This window comes from Centropristis striata, chromosome 24 (genome assembly GCF_030273125.1).
Source record: "Centropristis striata isolate RG_2023a ecotype Rhode Island chromosome 24, C.striata_1.0, whole genome shotgun sequence".
NCBI lineage: Eukaryota > Metazoa > Chordata > Actinopteri > Perciformes > Serranidae > Centropristis > Centropristis striata.
In genome coordinates, this window is record NC_081540.1 from 16327001 (window position 1) to 16348367 (window position 21367).

General features: G+C 40.4%; 1 protein-coding gene across 1 annotated transcript in view; it reads right to left on the reverse strand.

Moving 5' to 3' along the window:
* Nucleotides 1–372: 372 nt before the first annotated feature.
* Nucleotides 373–21367, reverse strand: part of carm1l (coactivator-associated arginine methyltransferase 1, like) — a 33987-nt gene continuing 12992 nt past the window's right edge. Inside the window, exons 9-17 of the mRNA XM_059327642.1 lie at nt 20978–21155; nt 18727–18817; nt 12728–12809; nt 12381–12466; nt 10275–10364; nt 9999–10136; nt 4766–4855; nt 3519–3604; nt 373–632 (exon numbers count right to left, since the gene is read on the reverse strand). Coding sequence (XP_059183625.1) covers nt 3589–3604; nt 4766–4855; nt 9999–10136; nt 10275–10364; nt 12381–12466; nt 12728–12809; nt 18727–18817; nt 20978–21155 — 771 coding nt within the window. The 3' untranslated portion in view covers nt 373–632; nt 3519–3588. The remainder of the gene's footprint in view (nt 633–3518; nt 3605–4765; nt 4856–9998; nt 10137–10274; nt 10365–12380; nt 12467–12727; nt 12810–18726; nt 18818–20977; nt 21156–21367) is intronic.

Genomic DNA, 21367 nt, shown 5'->3' on the forward strand with positions numbered 1-21367 from the left:
GTGAAGGTGTTGCAGGATGGTTTAATCTGAGTCATTTACACTTTGACTTCTAAAGAAGGCCTTTTGAAAAAATGCAGGGGACATGTCCCCTGTGCCCCCCCCCCCCCCAAAAAAAATGATGTCCGTGCATGAATCCTTCAGTTCAGTTCAGTTCAGTTCAATTTTATAGCCCAGAATCCCAAATTTGCATTCTATTTTTCAATTGTAATATTCCACACAGACATAACATTATTTTATAAATATTGTATAAATGTCATAAATATGGTATGGTATGGTATAAACTGTAAATATAGTACTGCAATTTGACACATATAAACTACAGTGGTTTTCATTGTGTGCATTCAACTCAAAATTAAATCACATTAATACAGTTTTGAAGGGAACATTTTATTACAACTAATTACTAATTATTATTAATACATTCAAAGAAAACTGCAGTTATAAAAAATGATTTGACTTAAAGAGTTTTATCATGTTGTGATTTCTGTGTAAGAATGCCTATGAATACAGTGCAGGCTATTACAAAATCTGACGTTCATATTAAATGGCTGTCACCTTTAAAAACAAACTTTAAATTAACAAACAGAAGAGAAGTTGTGTGGAGGTGTGACATCTGATTCCTTATGAGTTTCCTGAAATTAAAGAGAGGAATGTTAAAAAATATTCATATAATAATTAGTAATTATTATAAGATTGTGCTAAATGAATCCACAAGCGTCTCAACTTTCCACTTATATCCAATTCACAAACTTTTTGGAGACCCCATTATGCAAAAAACTTCAAATATAGTTGGCGAAAATAATGCATGAGAAAATGTTTTTTATTAGTGAAAGTTGCTGTCTGGACTATTCTGCCCTACAAAGTCTTACTGCAATAACTACACAAAGGGTAAAACTGAGAACAACTGCTTTAAAGTTTTTTTTCAACGTTTTTCACTGGACAGCCAAATGGGTTATATGTAGATAAGTGATATGACACTCATTTCTACATGTATTGATGATGTAATTTTTATGCTAAATTATGACGATTTATTTGACCTTTGACCCAAAAATTGTAGTTACTGCACTTTGCAATACTGTAAAATGTTCTAATAGTAATAATAAAACAGAGTGCAGTATCAACAATGTTTTTTTAAAAGTGTTGAACAACTTCATTCAAATATTTGTGTATTATAGACTTAATATTATAAAGTAATGTTATATTTTAGTCTTAATATAAATGTATCTCACTTTTTTTTTTACTTAATCACTATCTAGATAATAATTTCCCTATCAAATAAACTTATAATTTCTATTATTAGGGCCAAGGGGCAATCGCAATTTCGTCCCGCTACTAGTCCTACAACTTGAAGAGTTGCAGGACAAATTATACATTATTAATTATTAATCATACATTATTAAACGTGCAGTTACTTAAACGTGTGCTATTACTTTTCTCTACAGAATACGAATGTAAAAACTGCCCAAAATTTTGCATTGAAATGAATGGGATGGCCGAAAAAAAATTAGCGAAAAACAACAATAATTGGAGATTTTTAAACGTCTACTTCTCCGGCATAATTTCACCTAGAGACTCCATTTAAACTTTAAACAGTAGACACAAGTCTTGTGTATTGGTGTATTAATCCACGTTTCGATAGGTCATATAGTTTTTTTATCAATCCCTGTTCACTGACCATGATCATTTATAATGGGTTATATTATATTTATATTCTGAGATTGTAATGGGTGTGTATTGCACGGAATGTTCGTGTCACAGTGTGTGACATCATCGCCAGAGTGTAGAGGGAGAGAAAAAATTGTCAAAAAATAAATTTGAAAACTGCGCTCCAGGCTGCAAATTCTACAGAAATAATTTATACATAGAAAAGTAGGAAAATTTGTCTTCTCACTCACAATCCTCTGGTAAAGCTGTCAGAGTTATAGTTTGAGCGTAGGACGCACAGATGCGCCACCAACACGCACCAACAGCCTCATTGGCTCCCATATTAAAAACGTAGGAAGAGTTCTGAAAAAGGGAGATGGAACCGTTTTTTTAGACCGCTCTAACAAAGCAATTTTTTCATTTTTCTGGAAAAAAAAAACATATGTCGACGTTCAGGAAGAACTCAGGACGCTCAAAGTGAAGTCGGATCAATGATAGGTATTATGGTTTTGCCAAAAATGCTTTCTGTTCGAGGCCAGAAATTCCAGTCTGTCCACCTCTGCTGTCACTGTGCCGGCACAGGTGTCAGTTAATTCTGTTGATTGCTTTGATCTGATTGCCTTTGATCTTTGATGTGATTACAGTTACAGATACACACACACACACAAACACACACAGGTAACTTAATGTGATTGTAATTACACACACATACACACATACACACACACAGGTAACTTTATGTTTTATCGCGCACACTCCTCCAGATACATGTTTCACACACTCACTCACACAAACACACACACACACACACACACACACACACACAAACACACATTTTGAGGTTAAAGGGCATAGTTTGAAATCTCTGAAGAATCTCATCATAGTGTACACACACACCGGCAGTAGCCCCCGTGGCCCTTTCAGAATTTCCCCAGAGGAAATTTTCTAGTTCTTGTCTTCACTACTAAGTGTAGAGAAGAAATACAAGACAACACTGTATCACAGTCAAAATTTAGCTTTGGTTTTGAGTTGGATTTTGTAGTTACTGCATTTTTTACAATATTATTTCTCTGAAATAAAGCAAAATTGAAATCTAAAACTTTGTCACAAGATAAAACAGACATCAAGGAGTTCATTTTTAGTTATAACTCAATTTGGACCAAAAATGTAGCTACTGCAGTTAGACTTTGTAGGACAGTATTGTTCCAGATGATCGTCTAAAGCAGCTATTCTCAACCTTGGGGTCCTGACCGCAATTGGGGTCGCGAGATAATTTCTGGGTGTCGCCAAATCATTTTGGAAGTCAGCTCTGTCTCCACTGTGTTAAAGTGATCATGTGTTTTAGTCTTTTTGGTAATTTAGTGTCGTTTAATGTTTTTTTTGTCATTTTGTGTTTTTTTTTGGCATTTTGTGTCTTTTTTTCAGTCATTTTGTCTGTTTTTTGTCATTTTGTGTGTTTTTTTTGTCAATTTGTGTCTTTTTGTGGTCATTTTTTGTCATTTTGTGGTCAATTTGAGTCCCTTTTTGCTTAATTTTTATGCAATTTTTTGGTAATTTTGTGTCTTTTTTTGATCATTTTGTGGTCTATTTGATTCTTTGGGTAATTTTGTGTCTTTTCTGACAAATCCCAAAGTATCAAGTTGTTACTTTCCAAGGAGTCTGTGAGATTGTGTTCAGTGAGTGGGGGTCGTGGACAACATGCATTTAACATGCATGTTGTCCACTCAAAAAGGTTGAGAACTACTGCTCTAAAGTGTTGTGGACCCTTCGGGAAGCACTTTTATCTGCCTGCAGTATGGATGTGTGCATGTTCTGAACATTCATTAACGTGGGTTAATGTCAGTTCTGTTTACTATGGCACAGTTGAAGGGTACCTCTGCTGTCCACACTCTTCATCCTGGAGGTGAGAGGTCCGCCTTTCTGTCTCCAACGCTCCAGACATATTTACCAAGACGGGATTCTGCACACAATCACACCAGAGGGCTGTTTCATAAAAATGGCAGAGAAAAGAAAGGTCACACTTTATATTAAGGTGCACGTATTTAACAATTAGTTGCAGATTAGTAATGATCAAGATGTCACTTTAGTATGGGGAACATATTAATAACAAAGACTTAATTTAGAGTTATTTGGACTCTATTAACACTTGTAATTTTGTGCTTTCTTATGTAAGAACAGACCATATTCATTGAGTGTTATTAAGGGAGAATAACTATTCTTGTGGTACTACCACCTTATAAAGTTCATACAAAGCAAAGCATATTGAGATTGTAACTCATATACAACAACTTCCTTACTTCTTATTAGTATAAGAAATAATTCTGAGGTTATTGAGGGAAAACTCTTATTAAATGGCTTACTGGTTGTATAATAGGGCCATGCAGAATAAGTCATTAATAACTACTTAATAATGACTAATTAAGAGCCAATATGCTATGAGTTTGCATGCTATTAAGCAACGTATTAATGTTGAATATGTTTACCTTAATATAAAGTGTTGCCAAAAGAAATGTTGCCAAATGAACCATTTGAAATAACTAGATCCTGTTAAAAATATTAAATTTTGCACTCCTTAGCGACACTGTAAAGCCATGATTGTTTCTGCTGAGACACTGAAAATCTATTTACACAGACCTGAGAGGAGTGGACAGGAGAGGTTATAAGTAGAGGTTGTGAAAGTGCAAATAATTCCATGTGTATAGAATGTGGAAACCCAATTTTACTTTCCAATATTCGAGGCACTTGGAAAAGTGTTGTGTATATATATATTTTATTTTATTCCAATTAAATAACTTTGTTATTCTGCACAAAATACATTTTTGAGTGGTTCCCACTTGCACTTCTTGCAGTGATTCTATAGAGGAGCAGGGCTTATATATTTTAAATATTTTTCATATATATTGCAGTAAAATACCACAGTAAGTAAAATGTAAAATGAGAAAAAAAACACCCTGAAACTGCTTGTTGGGCTTGAGAAGGTTAATTTGGCTCCGTGATGCACCGCTCTGGTCTTGGAGGCAAAATATATAAATAACACAAAAATATTATCCAAAATATCCATTTTCAATATAATGCAGAATTTCCTTCTTGTTAAACATATGAGGTAGGGAAAAGTAGTAACCTGAAGAAAGGGTTCTTGAGGTCCAGGACGTTTCCAGATGTGAAGCCTGATTGGTCGACTGTGGCGGTGATGTGGATGTCATAGCTCTGCCTGAAGTGTGGAAAAAAGATTATTTGTCCCACTGAAAATGAGCTTTCATGAGAGCATGGTTGATCTGGAACTGTTGTCTCCAAAACAATAAGGCAGAACTTACGGTTATATTGTAACCTTGGTTCTCTGAGTGAAGAGACTATCTCTCCACTCTGTTACATATTGCATATGTACGGGGTAGCTGGAGATGTACACTGTATCCTAATGTCAAGGAAGGATCCTCCAACAGCTGGATTCGAAGGATTCTACGTCATCGACATTGGACGAAGGACCAATGTCGAGGATCCAGAGCAGGGGTTCCCAACCTTTTTCGTGAGGGACCCACATTTTTACCATTGTAAACTTTGCCAACCCCCCTATTGTCCATTGCTTCTATGAAGCTGAACTCAATGTGACTTTCATGGTACCCTCTCTTTTTGTTTTTGAGATATTCAGCATTTTCGTCTCCCTGACGCTTCGCCATTTTTCCTTTAGCTCTGTGTTTCTGTTGTTAGGTGAGCTTACCGCTAGGCAGCTTGCATGATGATGGCGGCGCACACAGTTGCAGCGGCTGAGTGCCCTAGCAGTCGGTGCTATGTGCGGATGTGTATGTACGTGACATGTTTAGTTTTGTGAACTTTATGTCGGGCGGATAACACCTACAAAAGGCATGATCTCCTTAAGATCGGACTTTGCCAGGAACAACAAGAGAGTTCCTTAAAACACACAGGATTCCGACGGAGCTAGCAAGGAACCCCGGCTCTCCGTGGATTATCATCCCAACAGGGAGGAGGCGCAGGCGGCGTCGGGAAAGGAGGCAGAAGCGAGGCTGCAGGGCTGGCGTGCTAACTAGGCTTACGGAGGCAGCCACTCAGACCACCGCTTCCCAGCCTGTTTCTCACGAATGCAAGATCCCTTGCGAACAAAATGGACGAGCTAAGACTACAGACTGCAGCAAACAACATTGTGAAGGACACGTGCATTCTGATCATCACAGAGACGTGGCTTCACCAATCTATTCCGGACTCTGCAATCCAGCTAGCAGGCTACAACACACAGCGCCATGACAGAACAGCTGACTCCGGTAAGAGCAGAGGAGGGGGGCTCTGTGTGTACGTGAACAGTAGCTGGTGTACCAACGCTGTGACTGTGGATAGTCACTGCTCTCCGGACTTGGAAAGTCTGACTGTGAAATGCAGGCCCATCTATCTACCAAGAGAGTTTACTGTTGTCATGGTTACAGCTGTTTACATACCACCGGACGCTAATGCTAGCACGGCTATAGGACTTTTATATGCCAACATTACTAACAAACAGAGCACGTATCCTGACGCTGTGCATATAATAGCAGGGGACTTTAACCATGCAAACTTGAAGACAGCACTCCCTAAATTCCATCAACATGTTAAGTGTGCTACTAGGGGAGATAACATCCTGGACAAGGTATACTCCAACATCAAACTGGGCTACAAGGCCAGACCACTGCCACACCTGGGCCAGTCTGATCACCTGTCCTTGCTTCTAATCCCTGCATATGCCCCCCTCAGGAAAACTGCTCCCATCACCACAAAGACTGTGGCCGCATGGCCAGAGGGTGCCTCCCAGCAGCTACAGGACTGCTTTGAGAGGACTGACTGGGGGGTCTTTGAACATCAGGACCTGGAGGTGTTCACAGACAGTGTTCTGTGCTACATTAAGCACTGCATGGACGCTGTCACAGTGGACAAGGGCGTCCGGGTCTACCCCAATGAGAAGCCCTGGATGACACGGGGGGGTCCAGCGGCTGCTGAGAGAGAGGAACAACGCCTGGAGGTCCGGCAACAAAGACCTCTACAGCACAGCCCGAGCCAACCTGAAGAGGGGCATCAGAGAGGCCAAGGCAGACTACAGGAGGAGGATAGAGGACCACCTGAGCAGTAACAACAGCAGGCAGGTGTGGCAGGGAATTCAGCACCTAACCAACTACAGGACCAACCTTGGAGCCGCTGAAGGTGACCCTGCGCTGGCAGAGCAGCTGAACATCTTCTTTGCCCGTTTTGAGGTCACAGCACCAGAGATGGCACCACTACACCACCACACAGCCAACAGCAGCATAAACCTCACTATTGAGGAATATGAGGTGAGGCGCACGCTGCGGGCTGTCAACCCAAGGAAGGCTACTGGTCCTGATGGACGCGTGCTGAAGGACTGTGCTAATCAGCTGGCTGGAATCTTTACAAAGATCTTCAACCAGTCTCTGGCACAGTCCACTGTCCCACCATGCCTGAAATCCTCAACTATAGTCCCCCTACCCAAGAAACCCCACATCTCTGGACTCAACAACTACCGGCCAGTGGCACAGTGGTGATGAAATGCTTTGAGAAACTGGTCCGTAGTCACATCACAGCAGCCCTGCCCCGCAGCCTTGACCCCCTGTTTGCCTACAGAGAGAATCGATCAACGGAGGACGCCATAGCCATAGCACTCCACACTACACTTATCCCATCTGGAGCAGCAGGGGAGCTATGTGCGAATGCTCTTTGTGGATTATAGCTCTGCATTCAACACCATCCTCCCTCACAAACTGGTGGTCAAGCTGGGGGACCTGGGGCTGCCACACAACACCTGCATGTGGATCTATAGCTTTCTCTCAGATCGCAGACAGAGGGTTAGAGTAGGCCACCATACATCCACGGCCCTAAGCCTCAGTACCGGCTCCCCCCAGGGCTGTGTGCTAAGTCCCTTACTCTATTCCCTTTCCACACACGACTGCTCCCCTGCCCATCACAGTAACACCATGGTGAAGTTTGCGGACGACACCACAGTGGTGGGGCTCATCTCCAGAGGGGGAGGCGAGGCTGCCTACAGAGATGAGGTGGGGCAGCTGTCAACATGGTTAACAAGGCTAACAACCTGCTCCTCAACACCTCAAAAACCAAAGAACTCATCATAGACTTCAGGAGAAAGAAAACAGAGATCACACCATTATTCATCAACGGGGACTGTGTGGAGAGGGTTGCAGACTTCCGCTTTCTTGGAGTCCACATAGAAGACAGCCTATCCTGGAGCATGAACACCTCTGAGCTGTTGAAAAAGGTGTACTTTCTGAGAATACTCAGGAGGAATAACATCACACAAAGTCTGCTGGTGTCCTTTCACCGTGCCTCCATCGAGAGCATCCTCACATACTGCATGGGCATATGGTACTCCAGCTGCACAGCGGCTCAGAGAAAAGCGCTCCAGAGGGTCATCAACACCGCCCAAAAGACTGTCGGCTGCCCTCTCCTCACACTGGAAGAATGACACAGTTACCGCTGCCTCAAAAAAGCCCAGAACATTATTAAGGACACACACCATCCCGGTCACTCACTGTTTGAACTGTTGCTCTCAGGCAGAAGGTACAGATCACTCAACACAAGGACTAACAGACTCAAACACAGCTTTTATCCAACTGCAATAACCACCCTCAATACTGAAAAAAACGATAATATTGCACTGCATTCACATTGATGGCTCAACACACTTGAGATATGTTCTGTACTGTTGTTTGTCTCGACTGTGTGTTCATGCTGTTTGTTTGTTGTTGTTTTTTTTGTTTTTCCTGTGCGACTATGCATGTATGTCTGGGTGTGTTTATGTGTTTGTCTAAACTGGGTATTTTGAATTGTACATATTTTTCTTTTTATATTTATATTTTTATAGACTTAAATGTTGCACTTACTGGAGAGCACTTTGAATTTCGTTGTACATGTGACAATGACAAATAAAGACCTATTCTATTACCGCTAGGTGAGGTAAGCGCTAGGTGAGCTTACCGCTAGGTGAGGTTACCTGTGTATACTGCAGGAGGCATGTTACACACGTCCTTATTCTCGCGATATGGCCTTTAATTTTAAATTTTTCTATAGTGATTTTTCTATTTAAATAAATGAATAAATATTTAATGTAGCCCTTATTTAGTTGTTTTTGTCCCACTAATAAATTAAATGCTGACTCATCTATATTTAACACATTAGATTTATTACATCCCTTAAAATCAAGAGGGCTTCGCGACCCCCGTGGATCTTTGACGCCCCCCTTGGGGGGTCGGGCCCCCCCTGTTGAGAATCACTGCTCCAGAGGACAGAGTCCTTCTTTTGCCCAAATTCCAAGGATTCATATGTGTATCCTCCATGCATCCCGCATACCCATAATGCCTTGTGCACACCGGTCTAGTGGGAGATTTAAAAATGGCGAGCAAAGAAACAGCGATGCCGGCAGCACAATATGAATTTAAATATATATGTTTTTTAATTTGTTATCACATAACTTACAAAACTTGTGTTCAAAGTCAAGCAAAAACATATGCACAAACAAATGCCAGAATATTTAGCTAAAAGATAATAAACATCATCTTGATACATTGCCAGATGAGTTAATTGATGCCATCTTAGTTGCTAAAGTTATAAATGTTAATTCATATGCGTCAGATGATGACGTACTATGAAGTAAACATAGCTATGCCATTCAGATAGTTATACATGTTTATTGTGTTAACAGACCAACAGTCCGCTATTATCCGTTGTTATTTATAAATAACCGTTATTGTACTGTACTGTAAAATAAAAAATCACAGAACACATCTCCATGGAGTAGCGGCCAAATTCAGCCAGGATCAGTGAAATATTCAGGTTTATTCCACTTTGTGGCTTTTACTTGCTAAATCATGGAGATTCAACCTTAAAGCATCTTCTTCCATTTCCACTAATATGTGTCCAGAGTGCTGATGCCAAAGTCACATCCATTCGTGAACTGATTTTGAAATTGCAGCACAGAATTTAAGCAGGACGTCAAATTACGCAATGACACACAGCTGCACACTGAAGGCTGTTCCATTAGTTGTTACACCAGTGAAACGAAGGACTCTGGCCTCGTCTCTGGAGGACCCAACTCTGAAGGAAGGATCCTACCAAGGTGGGATCCTTGACTTTGGGATACAGCCACAGTCTCGAGACGATAGAGAACATACGGTTACATAGTAACCTTGGTTATCTGAGTGAAGAGACTATCTCTACAGCTACCGCCTACATATGAAACATGTAATGGAGTGAATAGAAAGTCTTGAGATGATAGAGAACACAGTTAGGAAACAGCCATCATAACAGAACTGATCTAAACAAGGATTTCAGAGGAAGCATGGGAGTACCTGTTGTTAGCAGCCAGCAGGACAGTCCCAGACAGAGTCTGTCCCAGCTTGACAAAGAGCGGTGTCTGAAGCAAACATCTGACCTGAGACCAGCGGGTCAGAGGCTCCGTGGGAGATGTGGAGAGCCACACTGTGGACCTGCACAGACCAACGGAGAGGGAAACTCTATTTTTATGTTTTAAAAAAATGCTCAAATGTCTGTCATTCCCTGCCACCAGTCATTCATCTGTCAAAAAATTACAATCTGTCAGACTGGAGCAGTTCTGTAGTACTGACTTGGACCCCAGATAGGCAACATCGAACCAGAAGGCCAGCCCATGGACCAGCCCGGACTGCAGTAGTGTGAACACAAACGGAATCTCCATCCTGGAAGAAACAAACAAGATAACAAGACAAGCTAGAAAATTTCCTCTGGGGAAATTCTGAAAGGGCCACGGGGGCTACTGCCGGTGTGTGTGCACTTTGATGAGATTCTTCAGAGAATTCAAACTATGCCCTTTAACCTCAAAATGTGTGTGTGTGTGTGTGTGTGAGTGTCAAGCGTGCGCGCATGTGTGTTTGAAGCATATGTATGCATGTGTGAGGAGTGTGCGCGCTTACGCGCATGTGTATGTAACTGTTATCACATCAAAGATCAAAGGATATCAGATCATAGCAATCAACAGAATTAACTGCCATCTGGTACGGCACAGTGACAGCATAGGTGGGCGGACTGGAATTTCTGGCCTCGAACAGAAAGCATTTTTGGCAAAACCATAATACCTATCATTGATCCGACTTCACTTTGAGCGTCCTGAGTTCTTCCTGAACGTCTACATATTTTTTAAGAAAAATTTAAAAAATAGCTTTGTTAGAGCAATCTAAAAAAACGGTTCCATCTCCCTTTTTCAGAAATCTTCCTGCGTTTTTAATATGGGAGCCAATGAAGCTGTTGGTGCGTGTTGGTGGTGCCAAAATGCCCAAACTATAACTCTGACAGCTTTACCAGAGGATTGTGGGTGAGAAGACACATTTTCCTACATTTCTATGTATAAATTATCTCTTTAGAGTGGAATTTGCAGCCTGGAGCGCAGTTTTCAAATTTATTTTTTGACAATTTATTCTCTCCCTCTACACTCTGGCGATGATGTCACACACTGTGACAAGAACATTCCGTGCAATACACACCCATTATTGGAGAATTTCTCCAAAAATGATCATGGTCATTGAACAGGGATTGATAAAAAACTATATGACCTCTCGAAACATGGATTAATACACCGATACACAAGACTTGTGTCTACTGTTTAAAGTTTAAATGGAGTCTCTAGGTGAAATTATGCCGGAGAAGTAGACGTTTAAAAATCTCCAATTATTGTTCATTTTCACTCATTTTTTTTCGGCCGTCCCATTCATTTCAATGCAAAATTTTGGCCAGTTTTTACATTCGTATTCTGTAGAGAAAAGTAATAGCACGCCGATCCCGATCAAGCCGCACGTTTTGATATATAATTTGTCCTGCAACTCTTCAAGTTGTAGGACTAGTAGCGGGACAAAATTGCGTCCGGAAGAGGAAGAGGAAAAAATCCACAGTATAAAAAGCCCCGAAATGCTCGGTGCGATTGCCCCGTGGCCCTAACAAATGTGATTCCAACTCTCAGAAGGTTTTAACATGTACATTAAACATTTTAAACTAGACATACCATGTACATTAAACATTTTAAACTAGACATACTATAAGTATTGTTATCATTGATTGCATCAGTAATACCAAACGTTTGTTTGTTTGGTATTACTAGTTACATGTTTTTTTTATGTCCTGTTTATTACTGTATTTTCCGGAGGTGACGTATGGTTTTCACCATCGCTAACTGTGCACAACGTCAGCAGCTGAAAGCAGCATGTCTATTAAGTCTTCACTGATCATAAACATAGTGATTGTGAATTAACCGGCATCAATAACTGTGCACAGAGTGTCCAGTACTTGTTCTAAACAAACAGAGATCGCTAAGTGAACACCTCCTGTAGCAGCAGCACATATACACTGTACTGCTACAGAGCTAATTGTAGCTAACTGCCTGTAAGAAGGAGTCGCTGGATTTGTCTCCAGTCGCTTTCTTGAAAAATAGTGGCTAAGGGGGTCTGAAAAGTCGTACACACTACGCTCATTCACCAATTCATACTGGTGGCCGAGGCTACCAGGACACACTGGTGCCACCTGCCACCATTGGGAATTCATTCACACACTGATGAACGCAGCATCGGGAGCAATTTGGGGTCCAGTATCTTGCTCAAAGATACTTCGACATGTAGGCTGCCATGGTCGGGGATTGAACCACCAACCTTCTGGTTACTAGACGAACGCTCTACTAACTGGAAACAGCCCTTTAGTTACCAACTAACCTGTGCAAATCTTCTTTTTTAGCCTCCATGAAGTTGATGCAATGCTTGACGGACCTGGCCATCAGGATCTGCACATCAAATGTGTCCTGAAAAAGACATTTAGTGTCATCAGTGTAAATTTACAGTAATTAACTGGCAGCAGCTTCGCATGAAAGTTATTGTTACTGTATTTTAGAAATACAGTGTATTACTAGAAATTACTTTAACATTACTGTATCCTTGTAAATTTACAACACAATACTGTTCACAATATCCAATCATGTTGCTGCATGCATTTTCTATAACATGCTGAGCTTGTTGATCCGTTCACTGTTGGCCCACAGTGAATGGAGTTGTGCTCCACCTACCACTATAGGCTGAGTGAAAAACTCATCCACTGCAGCGCTGTGAAGAGCACTCAGGTTCACTCCATAGAAGTTTCTTTGCTGCCTGAAGGAAGACAAATTAACCTAAATTATGACTTTGTATTATTGTGATTCCCGTGGAGTCTGTTGTCTACATAGACTGTATAAATAAATCCAAGCATTTTTGCCTCCCGCCTAAGAGAAAAAATAGTACGGACATTTCACCTTCTGTTTAAAAAAAAACCCATGCGCCGCTGCTGAATGAATTAATTACGTGCGCCGCTGTGAAATTTCACATGATCATGAATATCAATGCACCACTAATGATACTCGCACTGTGTGAGCACAACAACACACAAAGTTATTTTCGACTTGTTTTGAGTCATCAACGAGCGCATCAAATCCTGTCTGACCCTCTTAGGACATCAACGTAAAAGGGAGCGTTCAAGCTTGTTCACGGTCTATGTAGCGAGTAGTAGGGCCACGGCCTCGCTCCGTGTCTCACCGTCTGCGTGTGTGCGCGCGCTGAACTAAATCCAATCAACCTGTCCGGGCGGTAGGGTCATATATATATATATAAACACCTTTCCTGTATATATCTACGGGTAGGGGGGCCATCCGTCCGGCTTTTAAATGCCCTGCAGCCGACCATTTTCGTGTTGTGAACTATCAACACATGGCTCATTAGAATATGCAAATGAGCCATGTGTTGATTCGCCACAACGCGCTCACGCAAAGTTGCTACCAAAGCAGCAAAGGCAAAGCAGCTATTGAGAGACATGCTAGCACTGACAAGCATTGAGCTAATCGGAGTACAACTCTGCTTAAAACCGGATCATACCAAACAAATATCTGCTTTTGTGAGATTGTGACTTCGTGTTTTGAATAACTTCCTGTCGCTAAACACATGCCGCTTTCAAAAGAAGAGTGCAGTGTGTTAACAGAATTGACCACAGAATTTACAAAAAGACTGTCAAAATAAGATGCCTTAAATAAAATATACAAGAACCCTTATTCTCCTTTAAAATAAATCTTAAAATAGGCATTGATTAAGTTCAGTGTATATGATGGAATAGTGGAATTAGATCTGTGGGAGGCCACCAAATTTGGGCTTTTATGGAAAAAAACACTGGCTGGCTGCTCCATGTCCTAGTGGAAAGCATGTTGACAGCAATTAAAAATGACACAGTATTGGATAACAAAGATTTTATAATACGGTGTCTCCCGACTGTGAAAAATGTTAGGTGTGAGGTGTTTGCTCTCAATACCTATAGTAATGATAGTGGTCAAAATTATGTGAAATTGCACAGTTTTTGGTAAAAAAAAGCTTTTTAAAAAAATGTAAGGCAGAGGAACGCTAACCCCACTGCTTCAGCTGCTCACCCCCCTAAGGCCTCTAAAAACCCAGGGAAAACCCTGTAGTCAGCGTGATGTCACCCATTGGTTTGTGGCCCGTTTGAGGCATGGAGTTCGTCGTTACACGCCATTTTTTTTTTCGGAAGCGGGGAGCAGACCATATTTGGACTGTGGAGGAGCGAAAGAGATCTGACGGCACTGACTACACGCCTCTCTACACCTCAACCTGACTGAATGAAGCCGCTGCTAATTCATGTTGGCATTTACCATAGCATTAACTAGGATGTTCATTTAGGCTAGCAAAAAGCAACAACAAAATGTACATTACTTCCCTAAGAAAAATGAATGGCGACTCCTTGGAGTGTCTGTTAGTCCAATCAAACGCTGAACAAGACATTTTTAATTAACAAAATGTTTTTTTTTAAAAATGTCATTAAGTGAAAATACAGTGAAAGGGTCAAAGTTATAAGACCAAACTGCTAAATGTCCTTTTTTATATCTATGTAACGTTATATATAACTTTATTGACACGTTGCCATTGTTCTGCTTCTCTCCTGATGACGGCTAGCCTTGTTATTGACCTGTCAATCAAAGGTAGCCACGCCCCAAATCACATGATTCTTTATCTTCTATTTTCTTATAAATGGGGCAATTATTTACACAATTAACAACATATTGTCTTGAAGACTTTTTTAGTAGCGATTAAGACCATAGTGTTATCCTAAAAAATTCTGTAATTCTAATTTTGTATTCAAATGAATGTACCGAAATGCTTTTGCAGCCCCCGTCAGCACCCCCTGATGGAATTTTTCGGTCGAATGCAGCTTAAGGCACTTCCTGGTTTGCCTCACTGTTCAGACCCGGAGGTTGCCGCCTGACTGTATACTGGAAGTATGGATGGGGTGCCGTGCAATGAGTTCTTAAACGAAGAAGTAAGTTAGCACTTCCGCTCCTCTCAAACTTAGTGAGGATTTTGAATGGGTTGATGGTTAGATGCCTGAAATAAGGTGTGTGGTTAACACAAGCTGAAGAGATGTGAACCGGCGACTGCCACTGAGACCATGCAAACCGGCGACTGCCACTGAGACCACGCGAACCGGCGACTCCCACTGAGACCATGCGAACCTGCGACTGCCACTGAGACCATGCGAACCTGCGACTGCTACTGAGACCATGCGAACCATTGACTGCCACCGAGACCATGTGAACCGGCGACTCTGTTGCTGAGACCATGTGAACCAGTAACTCTGCCACTGAGACCATGTGAACCAGTAACTTTGTCGCTGAGACCATGTGAACCAGTAACTCTGCCTCTGAGACCATGTGAACCACTAACTCTGCCGCTGAGACCATGCAAACCGGCGACTGCCACTGAGACCATGCAAACCGGCGACTGCCGCTGAGACCATGCAAACCGGCGACTGCCACTGAGACCATGCAAACCGGCGACTGCCATTGAGACCACGCAAACCGGTGACTGCCACTGAGACCATGCGAACCTGCGACTGCCACTGAGACCATGCGAACCTGCGACTGCCAGCGAGACCATGCGAACCGGCGACTCTGTCGCTGAGAGACCATGTGAACTGGTGACTCTGTCGCTGAGACCATGTGAACCAGTAACTCTGCCGCTGGGACCATGTGAACCAGTGACTGCTACTGAGACCATGCGAACCGGTGACTGCCACCGAGACCATGCGAACCGGCGACTCTGTCGCTAAGATCATGTGAACCAGTAACTCTGCCGCTGAGACCATGCGAACCGGCGACTGCCACTGAGACCATGCAAACCGGCGACTGCCACTGAGATCATGCGAACTGCAAACTCTTGTAGATTGTAGATTAGGTTAATAAACAATATTAGGTGAAGCAAAACAGTAGTGACGCTCAAGTCATGCGACAACGAAGTAGTTCGCTATAGCCTAATGTTAGCTTTTTACTTCTGTCGGCTGCATTAACGTTTCAAATATCATAAAAGTGGTGTTCATTTGTGAAGATTATCCTGCTGAACAAATATGTAAACATCAGAAATGTGTGTTTGCCACAGAGGTTATTTTCGGTGATGATCCGAAATCCAATGCAAAAAACCTATAGGTGACTTCTCAATAGACCCCATGGCTTTATGTTTTTACGGTAAAAAAAAAACGGCAGCTGTGGTTACCAGAACTTTACTGAATGATTTACTGAAATCAATGTTTCAAACAATGTTTCACACAACTATGTAATGAGCCAACTATTTCATGGTAGTGGTGTGTAAAGGGCATGTAATATTGGGTTAAAAGTCGTATCGTGTTGCTGTTGTTATTGCTATAAACCAATAAGTTGAATTTCCACAGTCAAAACATTTCATCAGTTTATAGTTCACCTTCATTCCTCAAAGCTGACTGAGCCTGACTTTCACATAGTGGTGGAGCAATGAGGGGAACAGACCATGTCCACACACACACACACACACACTTGTGCACAAACAAACGTAACAACAGAGCTTGTACTGATTGTATGGGTTTTCCAGAAATACATGAATCATTTGTGGAAGAGAAATATTCAGTGGAACCAAAGAAATTACACTGCAAATTATTTGTTTCTTACCAAGATAAAAAAAAACTTAGAAGTGTTGCAGCAAGACCATTTCCCTCAGATTTAGTGTTTTTATCTTGTTTTTAGAGACACCTTTTTTGCAGTGTAATGAATTAGGGAATCATATGATGAATGATTGTATTTACTTTCCCTTGACTCTGTTTGACCAATTTGTAAATGGTATGTCCTGACAGGAAATCTGAATACATGTGCTTGTTGTACAAAATATCCACAGATATCTGAACTTATCGGCCTACAAAAGCTTATATCAGTCAAAGCTTTGGCTGGTCCCTATGAGTCAGGACAGGACTGAACCCGAGCGTTTAACACCCAACAGGAAACATGCCTGACTGAGGTCAAGCACCAGGAACATGTGTGTCTGTGAAACAGAGACAGAGACAGAGACTGAGGGAAAGAAAGGGAGCTAGTGTGTTTGAGTCCTCATGCATGGATTTATGCCTGTGCATGCTTGAGTGTGTGTGTGTGTGTGTGTGTGTGTTCTTGTACTTCCTACATAATGGACCGGCACACGTTTTTAACCAACAGAGTGAGGACATTTCGGCCTGACTGAATGAAGCCGCTGCTAATTCATGTTAGCATTTAGCGTAGCATTAACTAGGATGTTCATTTAGCCACGCCCCAAATCATACGATTCGTTATCTTCTATTCTCTTCTAAATGGGGCCATTATTTACACAATTAACATCATATTGTCTTGAAGAAGATTTTTTTAGTAGCGATTAAGACCATAGTGTTATCCTAAAAAATTCTGTAATTCTCATTTTGTATTTAAATGAATGTACCAAAATGCTTTTGCAGCCGCTGCTGGAATTTTGGGTGAATGCAGCTTAAGGAACTTCCTGGTTTGCGGAGGACCGGCACACGTTTTTAACCAACAGAGTGAGGACATTTTTGGAAAGTGAGGACATTTCAGCCGGCCCTCACTTCTTTAAAGGCTTTTTTTTGCGATTTCAGACTTTGTTTTAAGGGTAAAGGTTATGTTAGGGTTAGGCATTTAGTGGTGATAGTGAAGGTTAGGTTAAGGATAGGGAACAAGGTTATTATAGTTAATGAAAACTAAACAAAATAACAAAAACTAGAATTGCAAAAAACATTTTCGTTAACTGAAATAAAAATAAAAATGAGAGTTTAAAAAAAAAAAAAAGATAATTAACTGAAACTGTATAGTGTGGTTACAAAACTAACTAAAATTATAATGAAAATGTCCTTCGTTTTCGTCTTTTTCAAATTTTTTCATACATAATGAAGATGGATAAGACAAAGGAAATAAAGGCAAAATTTACTGTGACCTCTTTCAATCTCCCACTAAACAAATACCCCATTACAAAAAACTAAAACTAACACTAAAACTAATGACAACTAAACTTAAACTAAAGCATTTCAAAACAAAATTCACAACAAAATTAAAACTAAAACTAATGAAAAATCCAAAACTACTATAACCTTGATAGGGAATTCACTGTTCCAGTGAGGGCCCTCACAAAGATAGAAGTACAAGTGTGTGTGTGTGTGTGTGTGTGTGTGTGTGTGTGTGTGTGTGTCTGTGTGTGTGTGTTCCTGTACTTCCCACATAGTGAGGACCGGAACATGTTTTTAACCAACAAAGTGAGGATATTTCGGCTGGTCCTCACTTGTTTTAAGTCTTTTTTGAGATTTCAGACTTTGTTTTCAGGGTTCAGGTTACAATTAGGTTTATGTTTAAAAAAGATAATTAATTAACTAACTGAAACTATATTGTGTGGTTAAAAAACTAACTAAAATTATAGTGAAAATGATTTTGTCAACTTTTTTCATACATAATGAAGATGGATAAGGCAAAGGAAATAAAGGCAAAATTTACTGTGACCTCTTTTCAACTCCCACCCAACAAAAACCCCATTACAAAAAACTAACACAAACATTAAAACTAATAAAAACTAAAACTAATGAAAAATCCAAAACTATTATAACCTTGCAAGGGAATTCACTGTTCCAATGAGGGCCCTCACAAAGATAGAAGTACAAGAATGTGTGTGTGTGTGTGTGTGTTTGAGAGAGAGAGAGAGACACCAGAAAGTAGCTCTTGTGCAGTGTTCGAAGTAGAGCTGCTCGTCACTGAAAGGAGCCAGATGAATATCACCATAGGAGGGAAACATCAGACCTGGAGAGAGAGAGACACCGATAATAAATATGAGAGATAGAATAGAAAAAGAACACATTTAGATTGAGAGGGTAAACAGCTGGAGGAACCACTTCAGGGACCATAAGAAAATATGAGCTGTCCCAAGTCAAGAGGGGTAAGTTTCAAGTGAAAAATAACACGTTCCAAGTCAAGATAAGTAAGTACCGATACCAACATGTCCAAAGCATTGTTTCAAAACAACCTCCTAGAACCCGAGGGTTTTCTGAAAAAATGCAAAATATAAATAAAAAAATAAAATAGGAAGAATTATCAAATTTCTCAGCCTCTGTAGCACATAGAAATACGAAATAAAATACATCTAAAAGCTGTAACTGTACATCGCCTTGTCCGAAAAGCCATTAACACCCCCCCCCCAAACAACATAGAGTATAAATAGACAGTAATTTTTGGATGATCTCATAACTTCTGTAAAATTCTTTCGTGTGGAGCCTTGGAAATTTTTCTTTCTTTTTTTTTTTCCTTAAGATTTCAACACGTGTATTTCAGCGAATCGCATTGCATTTCATCAGTTATGTGTTTTAAAAAAGACCAAATCATCATCATCATGCAATGTATACATTGCATCTGGTCTAAATGTGTTAAAGACAAGGCTCAAGGAATGGCAAATATGTGTGCTTACAACTCTGCAAAAAGCCAGCTCTCAAAAACAAGGAAAAAAGTACAAAAATTAGGTATATTTTGCTTAAAAATAGCAAAATTATCTGCCGAAGGAAAAGAAAATTTGGCTTGTCAACCCTTCTAAATCAAGTAAGACTATCTAATCTCAATGAATCCACAAATACCTTTTTTTTCTTGATTCTAATGAATTGTATTATTATATTTTTCAGATAATAGTATAATATTATATTATATTTCTTGAAACCAGCAAAGTCAGACTAAAACCTAGAGTACTTTTCTTGATACAGCTACAAATATTTTTCTCTGTACGTAGAATATTTTTCTTAAAATTGTTGAAATAAGGCAAAAGCCGTGGAATCTTTATATGAAACAAGTGAAGCAGTGTAAAATAAAAACTGCTTACTAAGAAGAACTATCTTCTTTCAGACAAAAAATAAGCATATATCCCCTTGATCTAAGATATTTCATCTTACTTAGATTTCAGTTTTTGCAGTGCACCATCTAATGGGCTCAGAAAATAAAAGGGTTTATGAGGTTTCATTTGGCCATCACTAATACCAATTATAATGTCAGGCATTTGTCATAATTCTATAAGTTTCTTAGGTTTTGTCCTTGTAGAACCTGATAATGTAATAATTCCCGATAATGTAATAACCCCGATAATGTAATAAAAATCTGCACTTGAGTCCATTGAACATGTAATAAAACCTGATAATGTAATAACTTCCCGATAATGTAATAAAGTGCATTTCCCAATAATGTAATACACCTTTTACCAATAATGTAATGTATATTAGTATAACACCAAGCACCTTTAGATTTCAAGAAGCTGTTGAATGCGTTCGTGTGTCATGGATACCTCGTTTGTGAAAAACGGATGAACGGGTCAAAAGTTAATAAACATTCAACTTTGACCTGTTGGTGGCGCTAGAGCTCTTGAGCTAGTGTTGCCTACACAGTATCACCACATGAACCCAAGTAATGGGTGGTCTGCTGTTAAATTATTACAATATTGGGGATTTATTACATTATCAGGACTTGTGAAATGAAGGCTAACCTGATAATGTCCTCCCATTAATGTTGTACTTTATTACATTATTGGTAAAAAGTGTTTTACATTATTGGGAAATGCACTTTATTACATTATCAGGGTTATTACATTATCAGGTTTTATTACATTTTCTTTCTTTTTTTTTTTTTTAAAGATTATTTTTACTGCTTTATTAGACAGAGACAGATAAAAAGGGGGAGACAGAGGGGAAGACATGCAGCAAAGGGCCCTCAGGTCGGATTCGAACCTGGGTCCGCTGCAGCAAGCACACAGCCTTCATGGTAAGCGCTCTACCAGTGTGAGCCACCGGGACGCCCCTTTATTACATTTTCAGTGGACTCAAGTGCAGATTTTTATTACATTATCGAGGTTATTACATTTTCAGGAATTTATTACATTATCAGGTTATACAGTCGTCCTCTGTATTCCTGATTCTTCTCTACTCCTACCATTGGGTTTGAGCCATTTTCTGGCATGCAAGAAACTCTCCATGAGTTTCTCATTGAGCAGCATGTATCCCATTGGTTCAGAGACAATGACATCTACCATGTCAGGACAGCTGACCTCCTCCACCTCGCCTTCTAGGACCTTGATCTGCTCAGACAGACAGTTATTCTGGACCAGGATCTGCACAGGAGACAGAAACGAGCTGCATTAGATAACACACAAGTCTTTTTATGATCGGAAGTTGATGTGTTTGGACATGATCGTATGATTTAGAGCAGTGATTCCAAACAGGAGGGGCCCGACCCCCCCAGGGGGGCACCAAAGATCCAGGGGGGTTGCGAAGCCCTCTTGATTTTAAGGGATGTAATAAATCTAATGTGTTAAATATAGAT